At 38.1% G+C, this 19997-nt stretch overlaps 1 protein-coding gene across 4 annotated transcripts in view; it reads right to left on the bottom strand.

Moving 5' to 3' along the window:
• Positions 1-12812, bottom strand: part of kcnh1a (potassium voltage-gated channel, subfamily H (eag-related), member 1a) — an 82396-nt gene extending 69584 nt beyond the window's left edge. For 2 of the 4 annotated variants that reach the window (XM_034184252.1, XM_034184254.1), the window contains exon 1: positions 12559-12812. In XM_034184252.1, coding sequence (XP_034040143.1) covers positions 12559-12631 — 73 coding nt within the window. In that variant the 5' untranslated portion in view covers positions 12632-12812. The remainder of the gene's footprint in view (positions 1-12558) is intronic. The other 2 variants (XM_034184253.1, XM_034184255.1) reach the window with 1 other exon arrangement.
• Positions 12813-19997: the final 7185 nt, after the last annotated feature.

The following is a 19997-nucleotide window of genomic DNA, read 5'->3' as shown; positions in this document are numbered from 1 at the left end:
TTAAGGATATGATTCCTTCTTTATGTTCTCCAATGCCATATACCAACACAGGGCAGAGTAGCTACCTAAACTCTGTGAGTGAGATAGATTATCTCGTCAATAGTTTTATATGGGTGATTCTTAGACTACGGGCACTTATGTCCTTTGATCATATTGTATGAAAAACAGAAAAAAGGGGAAATTTCACACTTTTATAGTTATCTTTACAATGAAAGTGTGTTAAGAACTTTGTTCTAGTAGTCTATGATGACTTTTTCACCTTTTTTCAGCATCATTATATGCAAATATTGCCGTTTTGTGCTTGTCCCACACCCAGACTTTTGATCTTCAATGATAAAAATGGATGGTAAAGAAACGTTTTTTCTAATGTTTTAAAATATCTCTGAATAAAATATCAGTAAAATAATCAAAACATAATTGGGGTATTCAATGTCATACAACTGTTGTGATTTTTTTTAAACAAAATGTAGTTGTCCCACACTATTGCCGTAATTTCCATCACAACACTGTAATGTCCCTTTAAACAGTTTGCATGAAAGATTGTTTGGGTAGTTTCTATGGAGATAAACAGTGACATCAGAGCACATGTATATAGCGCCAAATCACAACAAGCAGTTGCCCAAAGGCGCTTTATATTGTAAGGCAATGGTGTGGTGGAAATTACATTTACAAGGCCAATAGTGCCCGTAGTTAAAGAATCACCCATATCCTCATTGAGGACAACTTTGGATGCTGTAGCTCCTCTGAAAGAGAGAGCCTTAAATCAGAAGTGCCTGACTCTGTGGTATAACTCACAAACTCGAAGCTTAAAGCAGATAACCCGTAAGTTGGAGAGGAAATGGTGTCTCACTAATTTAGAAGATCTTCACTTAGCCTGGAAAAAGAGTCTGTTGCTCTATAAAAAAGCCTTCCGTAAAGCTAGGACATCTTACTACTCATCACTAATTGAAGAAAATAAGAACAACCCCAGGTTTCTTTTCAGCACTGTAGCCAGGCTGACAAAGAGTCAGAGCTCTATTGAGACGAGAATTCCTTTAACTTTAACTAGCAATGACTTCATGACTTTCTTTGCTAATAAAATTTTAACTATTAGAGAAAAAATTACTCATAACCATCCCAAAGACATATCGTTCTCTTTGGCTGCTTTCAGTGATGCCGGTATTTGGTTAGACTCTTTCTCTCCGATTGTTCTGTCGGAGTTATTTTCATTAGTTACTTCCTTCAAACCATCAACATGTCTATTAGACCCCATTCCTACCAGGCTGCTCAAGGAAGCCCTACCATTAATTAATGCTTCGATCTTAAATATGATCAATCTATCTTTATTAGTTGGCTATGTACCACAGGCTTTTAAGGTGGCAGTAATTAAACCATTACTTAAAAAGCCATCACTTGACCCAGCTATCTTAGCTAATTATAGGCCAATCTCCAACCTTCCTTTTCTCTCAAAAATTCTTGAAAGGGTAGTTGTAAAACAGCTAACTGATCATCTGCAGAGGAATGGTCTATTTGAAGAGTTTCAGTCAGGGTTTAGAATTCATCATAGTACAGAAACAGCATTAGTGAAGGTTACAAATGATCTTCTTATGGCCTCAGACAGTGGACTCATCTCTGTGCTTGTTCTGTTAGACCTCAGTGCTGCTTTTGATACTGCTGACCATAAAATTTTATTACAGAGATTAGACCATGCCATAGGTATTAAAGGCACTGTGCTGCGGTGATTTGAATCATATTTATCTAATAGAATACAATTTGTTCATGTAAATGGGGACTCTTCTTCACAGACTAAGGTTAATTATGGAGTTCCACAAGGTTCTGTGCTAGGACCAATTTTATTCACTTTATACATGCTTCCCTTAGGCAGTATTATTAGACAGCATTGCTTAAATTTTCATTGTTACACAGATGATACCCAGCTTTATCTATCCATGAAGCCAGAGGACACACACCAATTAGCTAAACTGCAGGATTGTCTTACAGACATAAAGACATGGATGACCTCTAATTTCCTGCTTTAAACTCAGATAAAACTGACGTTATTGTACTTGGCCCCACAAATCTTAGAAACATGGTGTCTAACCAGATCCTTACTCTGGATGGCATTACCCTGACCTCTAGTAATACTGTGAGAAATCTTGGAGTCATTTTTGTTCAGGATATGTCATTCAATGCGCATATTAAACAAATATGTAGGACTGCTTTTTTGCATTTGCGCAATATCTAAAATTAGAAAAGGTCTTTTCTCAGAGTGATGCTGAAAAACTAATTCATGCATTTATTTCCTCTAGGCTGGACTATTGTAATTCATTATTATCAGGTTGTCCTAAAAATTCCCTGAAAAGCCTTCAGTTAATTCAAAATGCTGCAGCTAGGGTGCTGACAGGGACTAGAAGGAGAGAGCATATCACACCCATATTGGCCTCTCTTCATTGGCTTCCTGTTAATTCTAGAATAGAATTTAAAATTCTTCTTCTTACTTATAAGGTTTTGAATAATCAGGTCCCATCTTATCTTAGGGACCTCATAGTACCATATCACCCCAATAGAGCGCTTTGCTCTCAGACTGCAGGCTTACTTGTAGTTCCTAGGGTTTGTAAGAGCAGAATGGGAGGCAGAGCCTTCAGCTTTCAGGCTCCTCTCCTCTGGAACCAGCTCCCAATTCGGATCAGGGAGACAGACACCCTCTCTACTTTTAAGATTAGGCTTAAAACTTTCCTTTTTGCTAAAGCTTATAGTTAGGGCTGGATCAGGTGACCCTGAACCATCCCTTAGTTATGCTGCTATAGACATAGACTGCTGGGGGGTTCCCATGATGCACTGTTTCTTTCTCTTTTTGCTCTGTATGCACCACTCTGCATTTAATCATTAGTAACTGATCTCTGCTCCCCTCCACAGCATGTCTTTTTCCTGGTTCTCTCCCTCAGCCCCAACCAGTCCCAGCAAGAGACTGCCCCTCCCTGAGCCTGGTTCTGCTGGAGGTTTCTTCCTGTTAAAAGGGAGTTTTTCTTTCCCACTGTCGCCAAGTGCTTGCTCACAGGGGGTCGTTTTGACCGTTGGGGTTTTTCCGTAATTATTGTATGGCTTTGCCTTACAATATAAAGCGCCTTGGGGCAACTGTTTGTTGTGATTTGGCGCTATATAAATAAAACTTATTTGATTAATGTGTTTGCAGTCTGCTCTGTTCAAGTGTAATGCTGAGCAAAATATAAGTGTCCTATCGGGACATGGTGTCAGTACATACTCAATATTACATGGCTCAGATTGGAATCGAGGGAAAAAAAAACCCTGACTGGGACATCTCAAATATGTAGATGAGGGCAAAAATTTTTTGCCCCCAAATGAAATTTCACATTTTTCAAAGATGTTCCCAGGTGCTTTTTTTCTTTTAACAGAGCAAGACATTTTCAACACAGCATTTCTAAACTTTTTTCACATTGTCATTATGGGGTATTGTGTGTAGAATTTTGAAGGAAAAAAAAATTTAAGTTCATCCATTTTGGAATAAGGCTGTAACATAACAAAATGTGGAAAAATGTGAAGCGCTGTGAATACTTTCTGGATGCACTGTATTTGTGTTAACAAGTAATTGAGCAGGTGTACTTTCCAGAAGTACTCTGTATACAGTAAAGCTCACTTAAACTGTCATCGTATAAACCGGATACTCGCACCCACTGGACAAAAGCAAGTCCCAATGTTTTACATGTAATAAACACAGTATATATCGGATTTTGTATAACAGATTTTTGCTCACATCGAACAAAACGTCCCACCCCATCACAATGTATTTCCATTAAAAACCCTTGCATGTACCGGACAGAGACGTCTGGCTGTACCCAGTCACAACAGAGGAATTAAAGTTCAGCACTGACACTAACCGATTTGAGAAAAATGGATAACGTATTTCCTTGATTAAAAGCCTGGCTGTTTATTTTTTCCACTGTGTTTCACTGTGGGGGTGGTGTTCTTTGGGTTATACGCCTCTCCCTTCTTTCTATAAACATAAGCAACGGCTAAAGAGCTCTAGTTTAGTCTCACGTGACCAAAGGACATGCTTTAAAAAATATGCATAATCTTTCTCCAGATTGTCCTTAGCATAATTCAGTCTAGCTTTAAAGGACATATCGCACATTTTTTTTAACATCCCAGTTAGCAAGACAACATAAAAGTACTCATGATTGTAAGTGTCTCCGCACACGTGCTAATAATTAGTGGTCGCTGATGTATTTTATTCTTCTCACTCCGAGCGTTAGCAGGTGCATTTCCAGAAAACGTGTCACTTGGCAATTCTTGACATTTTTTGGTGTGTGACGCACATTTTAGAATGAGCAGAAACATCTCGATGACACAGGCAGACAGTTTTGAACAATTATTACAATTACGGTTAGAATTTTAAACAAACTAATTCTGGACAAGTTATTGATCATCTGTCGTTTTACAAAGTGAAAATATCAGCTATATGTTTTAGTTTTAAAGTAATACACCAATTTTGAAGGTTTTAGTGGTTAGACACACATGCCACAATGCATTATGGGAACAATAGTTTCATGACATCAGTGGTTGGTTGGTTGGTTGGTATAACCATACTGAAACGTGTGGTCAAAACTATCTGCCTGTACATGACTCCAGCGATATGCCGACAGGTCTGTATGGTGTGAAGATAAATTATCTTTTTCTTTCCTCACTCTTCCTTTCACTCTGGTAGTCAGCTCTCTTCTGCCTAGAGGATAGAGCTCTACCATTCATGGCTGTCTGTCTGCTACAAAACATATAACAGGTAGGCACTAAAATCTTTGATTTCAGACTTTACAAGTGTTTTTAACTGTTAAGCTTTAGTCACTATGCACGCAAAAATATGTTAACGGACTAAAAGTTATCAGAACTAAACGCACACTGGAACACTTCTAATAGCTACGTCAGCTGTCAGAAAATCACAAGTGCTTTGTTTTCAGAAGTCTCCGTAGCTGTTTGCTGCAAATGCCATATTCTTTGAAACCGGTCACTGAAGTGCACAAAGTAATCCCGGTGGATCATCGCATAGTCAATAACAGCCTAAATCTTAATTGTTATTATTTCGGTGCAACATGTCCTTTAAGGTGTCTCTTCTGCAGAAGTGAAGTTTTTATTGTTCTGCAACCTCGCAGTCCATTCCTGTCCACAGCTCTATCACTGTCTCATTTGGGACTACAATTCTCGACTTGGCCAAGTCATTTACTAGTATCTTGGCAGTTGTTCTGGGGTCTTTTAGACACATTTCTCAGTAGTTTTCTTTCCGGCTTTTGAAATCTTTCACTTTCTACCTCTGTCAAGCTTGTTCTGTACTGTGTGGCTGAATTTCTTGATGATAATTCTCACTCCAGTTCTTCACACTTGGAAACACAGCAATATCTCCTTCTCCTGCTCTGTGACCACGAACAATGTTTTTTCTCAAGTCTAAACAAATTTTTGTTTTTGGCATATTGCTTTCTCAAGTGACAGCTGAAATCCTTGCTGAAGTTTTTATAATGTGTGTACATTGGAAAATACCCTTAGTTTTACTTGATTTTACAAACTGAGAATTACAAAGTTAAAGCACATCTCTGCACAACAGTGGTTTGTGCTGTGGTTAAAAAAATGTCAGTTTTTAAGGGGGCTAAAAATTATGACCCTGGTAGCTTTTGTGACTTAATTTTGTTTCTGTGTGCAAAATAAAATAATGCAAACATCCAAAATAAAACTAGGATGTTTAGAAATTCTGTGTTGAAAATTCCTTGCTCTGTTAAACAAGAGTGCTCTGAGAGCAAAATATCCCCCGATGGCAAATGCTGCTTTGGTACAAGTGCTTGCTACATTCTGATAACATTTCAAAGTATGTTATAATTGGTTTCAGAATACAAACACCAACTCATGAAACTAGCAGTGTCTAGGTTTGTTAATCAAGGGCCATACCTCTGCCAAAATGTGTCAATCTTGTACAATATTACAATATGCATATTACCAACCTATAACAAAGAATTGTACCAAGTTTCATGAAATTCCACCTGAAAATGTGAGAGGAATGGATTTCAGAATGCAGGCACCCACTCATGAAACTGACGGAGTCTAGATTTGTTCATCAAGGGCAATACCTCTGGTAAAAGGGGCCCAACTCTATGACAATATGATAATGTGTATTACCAACCTATAACAAGGACTTGCACCAAGTTTCACAAAATTACTCCTAAAAATGTGACAGGAGTTAATTTCAGCATGCTTCTATCATTTTTGGGACAAAAGGACAAAATTCAGGACATAATCTCCCTTTGGGCCTTTAGCCAGTGGGAGATAAAAAGCACTTGGGAAGTTTTTAAAGAAAATGTTAAATTTCATATAGGGCCTAATAATTGTGTCCTCATCTATACGTGTGTGTATATATAAAATCTGTAAAGTGAATGAATGTACTGGAATTTGTGTCAAAGAATGTGAATGAAGATTCATGGTTCAAATCTTGTAGGACCCCAAAGGAAATGAAATCATTTTATAAAGGAATGTGCCGCATTATCCAATTTCTTTGCAAGTAGTTATTATAACAAGCACCTCCCTTTTTTATGTTTGCTTTGTCATAAAAATGCAATATTTTGTTCTCATGACATCCACTTTCAAACAATATAATGGCCAAAAAATAATACATTAATTTACTTGTGCATGAATAGATGAAGCTAAAATGGAAACACTAATATTAAGCACTTATCAAAATCTTGCATGGAATTGTTCATTCAACAGTGATTGACAGACTAAAACTGCACAAAAAGAAGGGCTTATTGTGAGTGCTCACCCACCGCTGAGTCTTTCATGTGTCACGCCTCTGTTTCTTAGAGACATTTCAGATTACAGTCTGAACTCTTTTGTTTATAGCTCAAGACAGATTTACTGCTCACTAATCCACAGATCGCCCAAGGTCAGTGGAATAAGATACGCATGTGCTTTTTGCCTTCAAGGATGGATTTTCTCTTTCTTACAATCGTACTGCACGTGTCAGGGGATCCAGACACAATCCAACAAAAGCCCATCCCGCAGAAGAAGAAGGAGTCGTTCCCTTCTGTCAGAACACATTTTTTGTGCTGAACCTGTGACAGAGAACCACGAGGTGCACAGACCCGGCGTACTGGTGTGGAATCTTGAAGACGGTTCCATAAATAAAACTTTATGCTAAACAACCCAAAATGAAAAAAACCCTGTTGTGCTGAATTCAACATCAAAACTGCAGCCAGACATTCAATTTGTCCTCAATTACCTGGCATAAATTTTCACATTTGCTCTCAAGCGTGGATTATAAAAGGGAACTCAAACACACATCACTGCTGTTTCACCATTATGTTCTACTCAAGTGTTTGAAAAGTCTGCCTCAGATATTTTTAGAGCTAATAATACAGAAATAAAGAGTGAGTGACAACCATGCCCAACATAAAACGAACCATTTAGATAGAATCACATACTGTAAATAATTAAGTCACCCCTGTTAATGAAATCTGTCTCAATAATAGAATGTTTGACAATTTACCAAATTAGAAAGGGAATTATTTGTGTTTATGGGAAAATGTTTTTTGGCTCTTCCTGATGGGTTCTTTTTTGCATAATTATCAGTTGTTTCAGATGTTGTACAATTTGTAACAAAAACATTCTAGGGAGAACCCCCCCCCCCACACACACACAATATACAGTGTTTTGTCATTTTATTTATTGATACATTTTCAACACCAACTGGCCCAATGTGGAAAAGTAACTGGCAACAGCCACCTTACTAACTTAAACAAGCAACCAAATTTACAATCAAGGTCACAGTCAAGCCGTGCACTGGACTCGACATGAAAATAAATAAATGTGCTAAAAAAGTAAATAAATATTGCTTGCCACACAGACTTGAAGAAGAGCCAAGTCCTATAAAGGTGCTTATTACTGGATTCCACATTAAGAAGTGGATGAAAAGTCCACACCAGAAGGGGCACCACTTTGATGCAAGTCAGTTCCCCATCCAAGCCTGGTACCCCTTTACAGCTGGGTGGACTGAGACTACGTATACACATAAAGTGTCTTGTTCAAGCACACAGGTAGTGCTACAAACCCAACTCTACATATTGGTAGTCCAACTGCTTATCCCACTGAACTACCTACCCCCCCATACAGACATAATGATTGTCAGTTTGTTGATGTTTGGGGTTTAAGTGTTATTGTATTTGATAGCATCACTACCTCAATTCTATCAAGTTTGGTGAGGTATTGAGTTTGTCAAGCCCCTTTCCTGCCCATCGGAAGGGAAGCGAAGAACAGAAAACCTTTGAGTTTATATAAATAAAACCAGTTTTTAGACAATAATTTCGCAAGTTCAGTAAAATGCCACTATTTGACGGGCTGGGAAGCGGAGAAGACTGCGGTTGTTATTGATTTGGGAGCAGTGTACACAAAGTGCAGCTCCATCCAGAGATGGGAGTTGTGTTTGTGTTGGCGATCCTCCTGTCCTGTGCACCAACAGCAATTCTTGTATATTTGTCCGTGAATTGTTCTGTGAATTATTTCTGTAATTTATGTTTGTAACATGGCCCAAGCAGAGGGTCGCCCCTTTGAGTCTGGTCTGCTTGAGGTTTCTTCCTCAGAGGGAGTTTTTCCTTACCACTGTTGCTCTGGGTGTTGGTAAGGTTAGACATTACCTGTGTGAAGCGCCTTGAGGCAACTCTGTTGTGATTTCGCGCTATATAAAGGAAATAAATAAATAAATAAATAAATAAATAAATTGAAGGGGGTAGAAGGCCTCAGAGCTCAACCCTACTCTTGATCATCCAACTCCTCCCTCTCATTCCAGGGTCTAGAACTAAAGGCATTCACCAACTGTGGTGTGAGGCAAGGTCTGGAACCACGTACTGGTGCAGCATGTCACCACACCCACCACACCATTTTGAGTCTTAGATGGCATCCCCTCACCAACAGAAGCCTACTTCACGTACAAGACCAAAGTGTGCGCTGGTAGTCACAAACGAAAGGCATGTTGGCCAGGCAGGCAACTGGTTCATCACACTTTTCAGAGGGAACCATAGATCATGTGACCCGTGGGCGTCCACTTGACCTTTTCCAGCTGCCAGGGTCCTCATCAATGAGAATAACACCCCATTTACACCGAGTCCACAACTGATGTGCGATCGAAAAATGGCCTCTGCTTGCCGTCACTCTCACTGGCTCTCACCACGGTTGCAGACTGGTCACAGTGGGGTCTCCATGATTGGAACAAAGTTCCCTCCTGGTCGCCATCACTCTCCATGGGTCTCCAACAGGTGTGCGAGTGTACTGAACTGCTTAAAACACTTGCAGCAGTTGTGCAACTGGTTAAAAGATACATGGGTCTCAGAATCAGTCTCATTCTCTCACAGGTCCCAACCCACTCCCAACCTGAACCTTTTGGTCATAAGAGACTCTCAATTGACTCTGCATGGGGGTCCATCACTGGTTGCGGATATTAACATATATTTCACTTGCACAATTCAGTCGCAATGCAATGCAATGCAATGTAAATGCAAATAACAGATCAAACTGGAGACCAGCCAAGACTTGTGAGAGTTGACAATATGTCACGGTTTTGTAGGTCTTACATGAGTCTCAGGCCGGTGTAAACGGTGCATAAGTAACCGTTCATCCGACACTCATTCCAGTGGTAGCCAAGGATCCTCCGAATAGACTGGGTAATCTCACAACTACATAGTAAGGCAGGAAGCACCAGAACCAGAGAGACTTGGACCTTCATCTTTCTGCAAAGATATCAGCACTGCAAAGCATCTGTCCAGCGACCTCATGACTCCATAAGCTTGTCCCAGGTGTGCCTCAAATGCAAAGGTCGAGGACCCAGGAATGTTAATGCCGCTGCCAAAGTAAGTGTCTATTTCAACAAGTTTGACAAAGACCCTCTCATTAAGCTAAATCTGGTTCACATAATGTTCTCCATCTGCCACACAACTAAAACAACATCCAGCAATAATTACACCTTGCCAACAGTCAAACATGACAGGGGTTGTCATGTTGGCTTCGGGATGCTTCTTATTCATCACTCTGTGATCAGAAGCTCAAGACTATGATCTGACTCACACAAGAGCATTTACTAGTATCTTGGCAGTTGTTCTGGGGTCCTGGCTTCAACCCAGTGAAGACGACGTAGATGACGTTCAGGCTCAAATACTCTCCACTGTCTGAATTAATGCAAGTCTGCAAAGAGCAGTGTGATGCAGTTGTCCATTTATCTGAAGGGTTTGCTTGCAGGTGTTGATCCTCCAGTTATTACATTTAGGAAAGAAATTAGTTTTTCCACATGGTTGATGTAGATGTTTTGAGAACTTTTCTTCAAAATGTAAGAATTTTCTTCTTAGTAAAGTTATCTTAGTCTGATCTGAGATATTTTCACTACTCTTACCACATTTACTGAAGACATTTTTTGTCATATGTGCACAAGATATCTCATGTTTCTGATATGATATCAATCTGTAGGGTTTGGGATTGGAAAGGGGAAATTATCATCCAGGGATGATCCTGATCTTGCACTTCTCCACTTTAATTTTGTGATGAAGGCGTGAACACACCTATTAGAGTTGAATTTGTTTAATACAGAATGTTTTTATGTATATCAGAGTTTCAAATAATGGTAGATGGGCGGAAGCTTGGAGTTTTACAATATGCCACTTGTTTGGGATGCCAAACAAGAAATGGATGGGTGATGTGCGAGGTGTTGTGATCAATGTTCAGCGACAACCCTCCAGAAAAAGCTTTAGATTTGGCATCATTCATCATGTCACAGTCAGATGAATAATGTTCGACCTCAAATGTACTTTCAATGCATTAAAAATGGCTGATTTAAGGTTTGTGTGAATGATAACATTCTAGAATTCAAATCAATGGTATTAATCATTGAAAACATGCTGTTCCTTCAAAACTAAAAAAGGTCTTTCTACTAACATGCATTTATCTTAATGCATGCAAGTTTCCCATCATTGTGTATTACAGAATTTTAACAAATAAGAGGCATATTTCTCAGTCATGGGTGGGTCCAGATGGTAGCCTTGGGTGGCATAGGCCACCCTATTATCGTAAAGTGTGACTGGCTAAGTCTGAGTTAAGACTTCTTTTGAAGAGCTTTCATGAGAAACCTCTCAATGATATGTGTAGAATTGTAGTAGTCATCACTTTGTTTATCAGGGTTGGTATTATTCCATAACTAAGATTATATCCAAAGTGTGGGCCATGAAGGTGGTGCAGGTGAAGAGGTCATTCAAAATAGATGGAAAAAAAAGTTGATTTCCCCATTTTTTTTTTTAAGTTAAAATGACCTAAAAATAGATAATTACTTTAAAAATGAAACTGATTACATACATCCAAAGATCTCGTTCAGTCATTATGCAATGACTGGAGCCCTAATCAGAAGAAATAACTATTGCATTTAAATATCTTAAATATCTAAATATATTAAATTTTCATTCAGCTGACCTAATTTAATGGGGATACTTTGTGTTACGCTCATTTGTTGAACAAAATTGTGATTAAAGATTTGGGTGGGCCCCAGAACAATTTCAGATGTTAAGGTGGGCCACGAAGTTCTTAAGAATTGGTGTTCTAGGCCATCACCCTTATATAAATGTTAGGTTTTGGTTTTAATAGAGTAATCTAATGGGATGTGGGCAGGTTTGTGTGCGTTTGTACTTCATGCTACCTTTATCTGACTGAGCCACCCCAGTCAAATAAATCTATGATGTGCAGCTGTTAAACATAGATAAATAAAGAATTACATAATAGTACTAATAACCCCAATGTGTTTTAAATACATAATTATATTTATCGTCAATAAATCCAATGTTTTTCAAATTTATACAAGATATGCCTCACAATAAATTTATCGTTTATATTAAAGAATATAATCCAAATGGATGTTAATCTTACATGCAATTAATATCCATAAACCTCAGTAGTAGGCCTAAATATTTGAGTAGTATGGCTTTAATTTGGTAAGTCAATCAATCATACATGTAAAATACACATCAACGCCAAGGATAACACACAAAAGTATAACACATTTATTTCGTGGTCCTCTCGATAACAGCTGGCAACATAAAACAAATCACAAAAGGTATATGAATATAATGTAACAATGATACTAAAATTACAACGTAGAAACAAAATGTATCAGTTTGCTCATCTTATATAAAATCCAAGGATTATGCAACTACAGAATTTAATGTCTTTTAAACCCCTTTATGGTCTTAATGCGACTCGGTGACCTTTGGACACTCAAATTATTCCGAATTAATTTAATTAATGACATCTGTTTGCTGACAGATCAAATGTATTTGAACGCACCATTGCCATAACTGCGCACACGAACTTTTCAAGGCACGTGAACGCACCAAACCCGTCATTAATAAGACTCCCTTGTTAAAAAAAAAAAAAAAAAAAATTAAGCTAATTAGGTCTTAATTGGACAGTGTTGCGCCATTCATCAATTTGCGAAAACGGGCTCGTTTCGCCTTCCTACTGACATTTTTAATCACAGCGCTCAGTGTGCTAAATAATTCTTACCGTTCGACCGTCTGACAATATTCTCCAAAAAAGTATTCTGAGGGGCCACAAGTCCCCTCCGGCCCCCCGCCATCCTGCTTCCTGGCTCAGGCGTCGGCAGGTGAGTCTTCCCCCCGGTGTGTTATCTTCATGGTGGCCGCACTTTGGAGACGCTGCGTGTGTTTTGTGTCTGTCTGCTCATTAGTTCCCCTCAGCCCGCTGCGGTGCGTCGGCGCCTCATCCTCCCGGAGAGAGAGAGAACAACGCCCGGGCGAAGCGCGCAGGAGCCGCCGCCACCGCTGCTCGCTCTGCTCCTCCGCATTTTGTCTCAGTACAGCCTGCAGCGACATCTGCCGGCCAAACGTTGCACAGCGCCAACTCAGCGTTCACCACTGTTGAGTCATTGGATTCGTTAAAAGTTCATATTTTGTATGATTTTGTTGCAGAGAAAACTTATCTGCCAATCCAAAAAAAAAAAATCAGCTTCATTAATAATTTATATAGAATTTAAAACAAACGCCTTAATTCAAATCTCCTGGCAGCCACTTGGTTTCTCTAACACAGCCTTTCTCAAACAGTGGTGAGCGACCCGTAGTGGCCAGTGGGTATATTGGAAAAAAATCTTGTAACTGAAAAGTGCTTCTCAGACTGTTCAAAAATAACTCAAAAGTCTAATAGATAGTAGCATGTATGTTTTGTTTTCATTCTTAACGCTTATGTAAATTATTGTCATTTTTGGATATTTTGGGAGTAAAGTGGTTTTTGATTGGTTAAGTTTTCCTTGGTTTGCTCTAACACTACCTGAGTATCACTTATGAGTCTTTTTATATCAGAAAGTGATTTAAAGTTTAAGACTAGAAGCTGTCACATAAAACTATAATGATGAATAAGTAAGTTGTCCAACTGCTGGTGCTCCATGTTGGCTGTTCTTTTACATTTACACAATTTTCACTACAGGTCTCCAGTTTAAATAAATAGGAGGCAAAGATGTCAAAATTTTACAGATTACAACTGTACACCTCAGTTGTTATTAATAGCAAAAATTATTTGATTATTAGTATTGATTTTTAGCTCATTATATTAATTGTTATATTATCGTAAATTACTATGATGTGTTATTTTATCAATCACTATTCTTCTGATTAGATGTGTTGTCTTTTGGTTGTTTTATTTTTCAACCAGCCAAAATGGAAATAAGTATTTTTGCTTTCTTGTCTTATCCTCAGCAATTATCAGTCCTTGTATTTTATGTACATTTACTGTTGCCAAATAAAAAATAAAAAAAAATTGTTTTTCATTTGCGATTACTGTACAGTGAATATTTCAGCTTTACACAAAAACAGAGCAATACTGTGATATATGGAAACAATGGTTAACTTTTTTCACCACTTTTTTTTTTTTTTACAGTTTTTCTCACTTGCATAAACACTAAACCCTATTGTCTGGACCAAATGCTCAGTTGCCTGAACCCACTGATTGAATCAGTCACTCTTTTGGCAAAAGCATAAGCACTTTTCACCTGTTTAGACAACTTGCCAACACATTTTCATTGTGATGCACCTGTTTTGCATAATGGTGAGCACAGGTGGCAAAAGTCAAACCGAGTTACAGAACTGGTGTCACCAGTTGACCACAACAACTCAAAACTGATCACACTTGTGTCCAGTGATGTGAGGGAACATATATAAGCCAGTTCACAGAGTACTGGTTTGTGAGGCACGACAACGGATAGAAATCTGAGAGGAGGAGTTGGTGTGAGAGGTGGTCGAGGTGGTCAGCGAAGACAAAGAACAGTAATATCTGATGAAATCAGAACGACTGTAATTGACCATGTTCTTGTCCACGGTATGAGCATGAAGGAGGCCGGACAAAGAGTCTAACCAAACATCAGTAGATTCACTGTGTCCACCAGAATCCAAAGATTTAGAGAAGAGAACAGGTCATTATCTTTTCTGACATTATAAATGTTGACAGGAATTACTGTATGACTGTGCTACAGTATACTGTAAGTAAATGCATGTTTCAGTACGTCACTGTGCCAATGTACTGTAGTATTGTAATAGAGGGTTAGTCCAACTGTTTCTAGGCCTAGTATTCATGTATATTTTTGTACTTTATTTTTATGTATGCTTACTGTATACAAGTGCTAAATGCACAATTGGTTTATTCTTGTACTGTACAAGTGCTGTGCCTAAATGTACAGGATTACTGTTATTTGTGGGTGATTCTTTAACTACGGGCACTATTGGCCTTGTAAATGTAATTTCCACCACACCATTGCTTTACAATATAAAGCGCCTTGGGGCAACTGTTTGTTGTGATTTGGCGCTATATACATGTGCTCTGATGTCACTGTTTATCTCCATAGAAACTACCCAAACAATCTTTCATACAAACTGTTTAAAGGGACATTACAGTGTTGTGGTGGAAATTACGGCAATAGTGTGGGACAACTACATTTTGTTTAAAAAATCACAACAGTTGTATGACATTGAATACCCCAATTATGTTTTGATTATTTTACTGATATTTTATTCAGAGATATTTTAAAACATTACAAAAAAACCTTTCTTTACCATTCATTTTTATCATTGAAGATCAAAAGTCTGGGTGTGGGACAAGCACAAAACGGCAATATTTGCATATAATGATGCTGAAAAAAGGTGAAAAAGTCATCATAGACTACTAGAACAAATTTCTTAACACACTTTCATTGTAAAGATAACTATAAAAGTGTGAAATTTCCCCTTTTTTTCTGTTTTTCATACAATATGATCAAAGGACATAATAAGTGCCCGTAGTCTAAGAATCACCCTTGTACTTGTTATTTTGCTATGTACAAGTGCTAAATGCACAGGTTTTTGTTTTGCCACATGCATTTAGCCTACATTGAACAATTTCTACAGCTTCATGCCCTGAGCATTGTATTTTATATTTTTCTATGTAGTCTTTAGAGACTGCTCAGTAGTGTTTTTAATTTTGATTGACTCTGGGCACGATTTTACAACATAGTTCAGTTTTGAGCACAGATTGAACTGTTTTGGGGTGAAAGTCTGGTTTTGCAAGAAAAATCTGGGGATTTGTGAATGTAACTTGAAAATTGGGTTTTGTGTTCACAGTTTAGAGAAAAGGAGAGCAGCTTTCAAGAAATGTGTCTTAGCAATTGAGTCAAAATGTAAAAGTATAAACACCTGAAAAATAAGCGAGAGATGAAAAATCTTTGCCACTGGCCTAACCCATTTACCAACTATGGAGTCACCAATGAATAAGTAAACTTTATAATTTACAACCCCAAATTAGAGAACAATCTGACATGTATTGGAAAAAATAAAGAATAAACAGGGATTCTGACATTTACTGCATTTGACTGTTGTTTCATTATATATGAGTCCAGCATAATATATAGTTCCCGTTTCTTCTGGTCAACTTCATTTAATTTGTTAATATACATACATTCCTGCATTTAATGCCTGCAAGACCCCCCCCCCCCCCCCCCCCAAAAAAAAAGTGTTGGCATTGACACCACTTCTGGACAAGGTTACCATAAGGATTTTTTGTTCCTTTTTTTTTTTTTTTTTTTTGCAAAGTTTTAAGTAGTATTTGTGAATGCAACTTAGTACTGTAATGTTTTGACAAAGGTTTCCTAAAGTAATGCCTTGCTCATGTGGCTATATCTGGTATTGATGAATGATATTTCTCTATACAGTGTCATCTGAGATCACAAGTGTTCAGCGTAGGCTTGCAGCATTGCCCATTACACACCGAGATTCCTCCAGATTCCTTGAATAGTTTGAGGATATTATGCACGATAGAGGGAGATTTATGCAAATCCCTTCTGATCTTTGTTTGAGGAACATAGTTTTTAAACATTTCAATAATTTGTGCATGTATTTGTTGACAAACTGAAGATCCTTTGCCCATCTTTGCTACACAAAGACTCAGCTTTTCCTGGGTACTGCTTTTGTACCAAATGATGACTGCAATCAACTGTTGACATTACCTGTTTAAAATATCTTTTTAACGTCATTACTAGCTCACTAGCTACTTTAAAAAAAAGTGTTGCCTGACAAGAAACATCGAATATCTTGGGTTCATGCTGTCTGCAACTAACTAGAAATCAATGTAAACATATCACTTCAGGCATTTTCCATACTGTCTCAGCTTTTTCTAAACTCTGGTTGTATAAATTTATGTTACCACAAGACTGGATTCATTCTAAATTTACAATATTAATGAAATAACTTGCATGACAAAACTTTTCTAGAAATAAGTTCTTAAAATTATGCTTTAATCTTTATGCATAAAGCTAATCATTAAAAAATATATCAAACACAAAAGCAACACCAATCTCTTAGCAGCTGGAGACCAAATAATAAAAGTCAGACTTCAAAATGAGGAATTAAACCAAAATAGTTTGGGAATCCCTTTCACATGCATTTTAAGAGCCACTTCAAAAGAGACATCAGGCTTTTTTCATTAATATGATATAGTTTATTGCATATGCAATAAACTATTACGCAATAAACTATTCATATTAATGAAAAGTCCTTGCTGTTGGCCTTAATGTCGACTGACGTGAGAGACAAACTAAAATTCAATGAAGAAGAAAAAAAAGAAGTGACAAACCACAATATTTCACATATACAGTGAGTCCGGAAAGTATTCACAGCGCTTTCACTTTTACCACATTTTATGTGACAGACAGCCTTATTCCAAAATGGAGTGAATTTTATTTTTCCTTCAAAATTCTACACAAAATATCCCATAATGACAACATGAAAATTTTTTGTACAAGTTTTCATGCCCTTTGCTCAGTACTTTGTTGATGCACCTTTGACAGCAATTACAGCCTCCAGCCTTCTTGAATATGATGCCACAAGCTTGGTGCACCTATCTTTGTTCATTCCTCTTTGCAGCACCTCTCAAGCTCCATTAGGTTGGATGGGGAGCGTCGGTGCACATCCATTTTCAGATCTCTCCAGAGATGTTCAATCACATTCAGGTCTGGGCTCTGGCTGGGACACTCAAGGACATTCATAGAGTTGTCCTGAAGCCACTCCTTTGATATCTTGGCTGTGTGCTTAGGGTCATTGTCCTGCTGAAAGTTGAACCGTCACCCCAGTCTTAGGTCAAGAGCGCTCTGGAGCAGGTTTTCATCCAGGATGTCTCTGTACATTGCTGCATTCATCTTTCCCTCAATCCTGACTAGCCTCCCAGTTCCTGCTGCTGAAAAACATCCCCACAGCATGATGCTCTCGCCACCATGCTTCACTGTAGGGATGGTGCCTGGTTTCTGCCAAACATGAAGCCTGGCATTCACTCCAAAGAGTTCAATCTTTGTCTCCTCAGACCAGAGAATTTTGTTTCTCATGGTCTGAGAGTCCTTCAGGTGCCTTTTGGCAAACTCCAGGTCAGCTGCCATGTGCCTTTGACTAAGGAGTGGCTTCCGTCTGGCCACTCTACCATACAGGCCTGCTAGGTGGATTACTGCAGAGATGGTTGTCCTTCTAGAAGGTTCTCTTCTCTCTAGTGCAGCATATGAGAATATTTAGAGTGGAATCCTGCAAATGGTGATATAAGCATCAAAGGAATAGTTTAGACCTTGTATCATGCTTAGTTATCACGTTACAGGGTAACATATGCAACATGTCATAAAATCCAATGGATGTTGACCTTGTTTGACCTTAGGTTTGGAGACCAAGCATTCAAGAGTCAAAACTATTCAATTTATTAATTAGCTCAACCAATTATTTGCATCACTTTTTACCAAAATTGGAGCAACTTTAACTTTTGACCTCTGTACAAACTGAAATTGACCTTTTGTCACCATTCTTGCTGTTTTTACCCCATAACATTCAGTCATAGATAGTTCAAACTATACCTTTTTTGGAAACTTTATGATCAGGCAAATAAAGTGGTATAGTTTTCAATATGATTGGAGCATTTTTAAATTTTGACCCATGTGTAATTCTTCACTTCATCCCAACTTGACCGCTGATTAAAAATTCAACAGGCCAATCTTTTTTTTTTTTTCAAAAGACAAATGTCTAAGGTGTATTTGTGCCAAATTTGGTGCTTGTATCACAATTTGAAGGATTGTTTCAGTTATCTGCTTCACTACACCGCAAAAGAATGCTGAAGCTCTGACAGAGTGACCATCACATTCTTGGTCACCTCCCTGACTAAGGCCCTTCTCCCTGATTGCTCAGTTTAGACGGGCAGCCAGCTCTAGGAAGAGTTTTGGTGCATCTCAACTTCTTCCATTTACGGATGATGGGAGGCCACTGTGCTCATTACAGCAGAAATGTCTGTACCCTTCCCCAGATTTGTGCCTTGAGACAATCCTGTCTCAGAAGTCTACAGACAATTCCTTTGACTTTATCCTTGGGTTTACTCTGACATGCACTGTCAACTGTGGGACTTTATATGCAGACAGGTGTGTGCCTTTCCAAATCATGTCCAATCAACTGAATTTACCCCAGGTGGACTCCAATGAAGCTGTAGAAACATCTCAAGGATGATCAGTGGAAACAGGATGCACCCGAGCATCCTTTTATTTTTAATAATTTTGCAAAAAAAAAAAAAAAAAAAAAAAAAAATTCACATTGTCATTATGGGGTATTGTATGTAGAATTTTGAGGGGGAAAAATAATTTCATCTATTATGGAATAAGTCTGTAACATAACAAAATGCGGAAAAAGCACTGTGAGAACTTTGTGGATGCACTGTTCCAAAGTGTTCACTGTATATGATAAAAACTGAGGTTTCCCAAAACTGACTATAAATAAGTCATGATTAAAATATTCAGTTTTTAATGTGATTACTCAAAAAAAAAAAAAAAAAAAAAAAAAAACAAAGAGACAAAACTTTAGAATGTTCAGGATGTGGAAACTGTTGTCATTAAGCCAATTTTGGACATTTCAAATGGTATTGTTCCTGCTTTTTAATTTTGTTCTATGCCTGTATGAGTAAACCTGATGGGAATGTATGTACCATGTATTAAAAAAGGATTCACACCAAACTGTGAAGGTGGTGCACAGTTACAAAAATGTAGTCGAAGCAGAACTCAGTCTGGCAATATGCAGGAGCGTGAAAGAGTATATTGTGAATAGCCAATTGCATTTTGGGGAATATAATCAAATTTGGTGGGAAAAAGCACTGAGAATTTCCACCTGTCAGCCCAGGAGGATTTTCTTTTTCTTGGCTGCAGGTTTAAGTTTCTAAAAATAGCTTTTCCAAAAGAGCAGCATTTCCTTTGATTCCTAGAGCTGTATTTGCGCAGACAAAAACACTATTATCACCTGTCTCATTACTGGTGTCACTACTTCATGATAAAAAAATTAAAAAAAATTTTCAAATAAAGCTCTAGTGGCCAACATCTCAAAGTTAAATAAGTAGAAAGTCTCAGTGTGTATACTCAGTGGATTCTTCACGTGGCAATAGTTTTCTGTCACCCTTCA

Source organism: Thalassophryne amazonica, chromosome 13 (genome assembly GCF_902500255.1).
Source record: "Thalassophryne amazonica chromosome 13, fThaAma1.1, whole genome shotgun sequence".
Taxonomy (NCBI): domain Eukaryota; kingdom Metazoa; phylum Chordata; class Actinopteri; order Batrachoidiformes; family Batrachoididae; genus Thalassophryne; species Thalassophryne amazonica.
The sequence above is the reverse complement of the archived record's forward strand: the minus strand, read 5'-3'. Positions and strand labels throughout refer to the sequence as shown.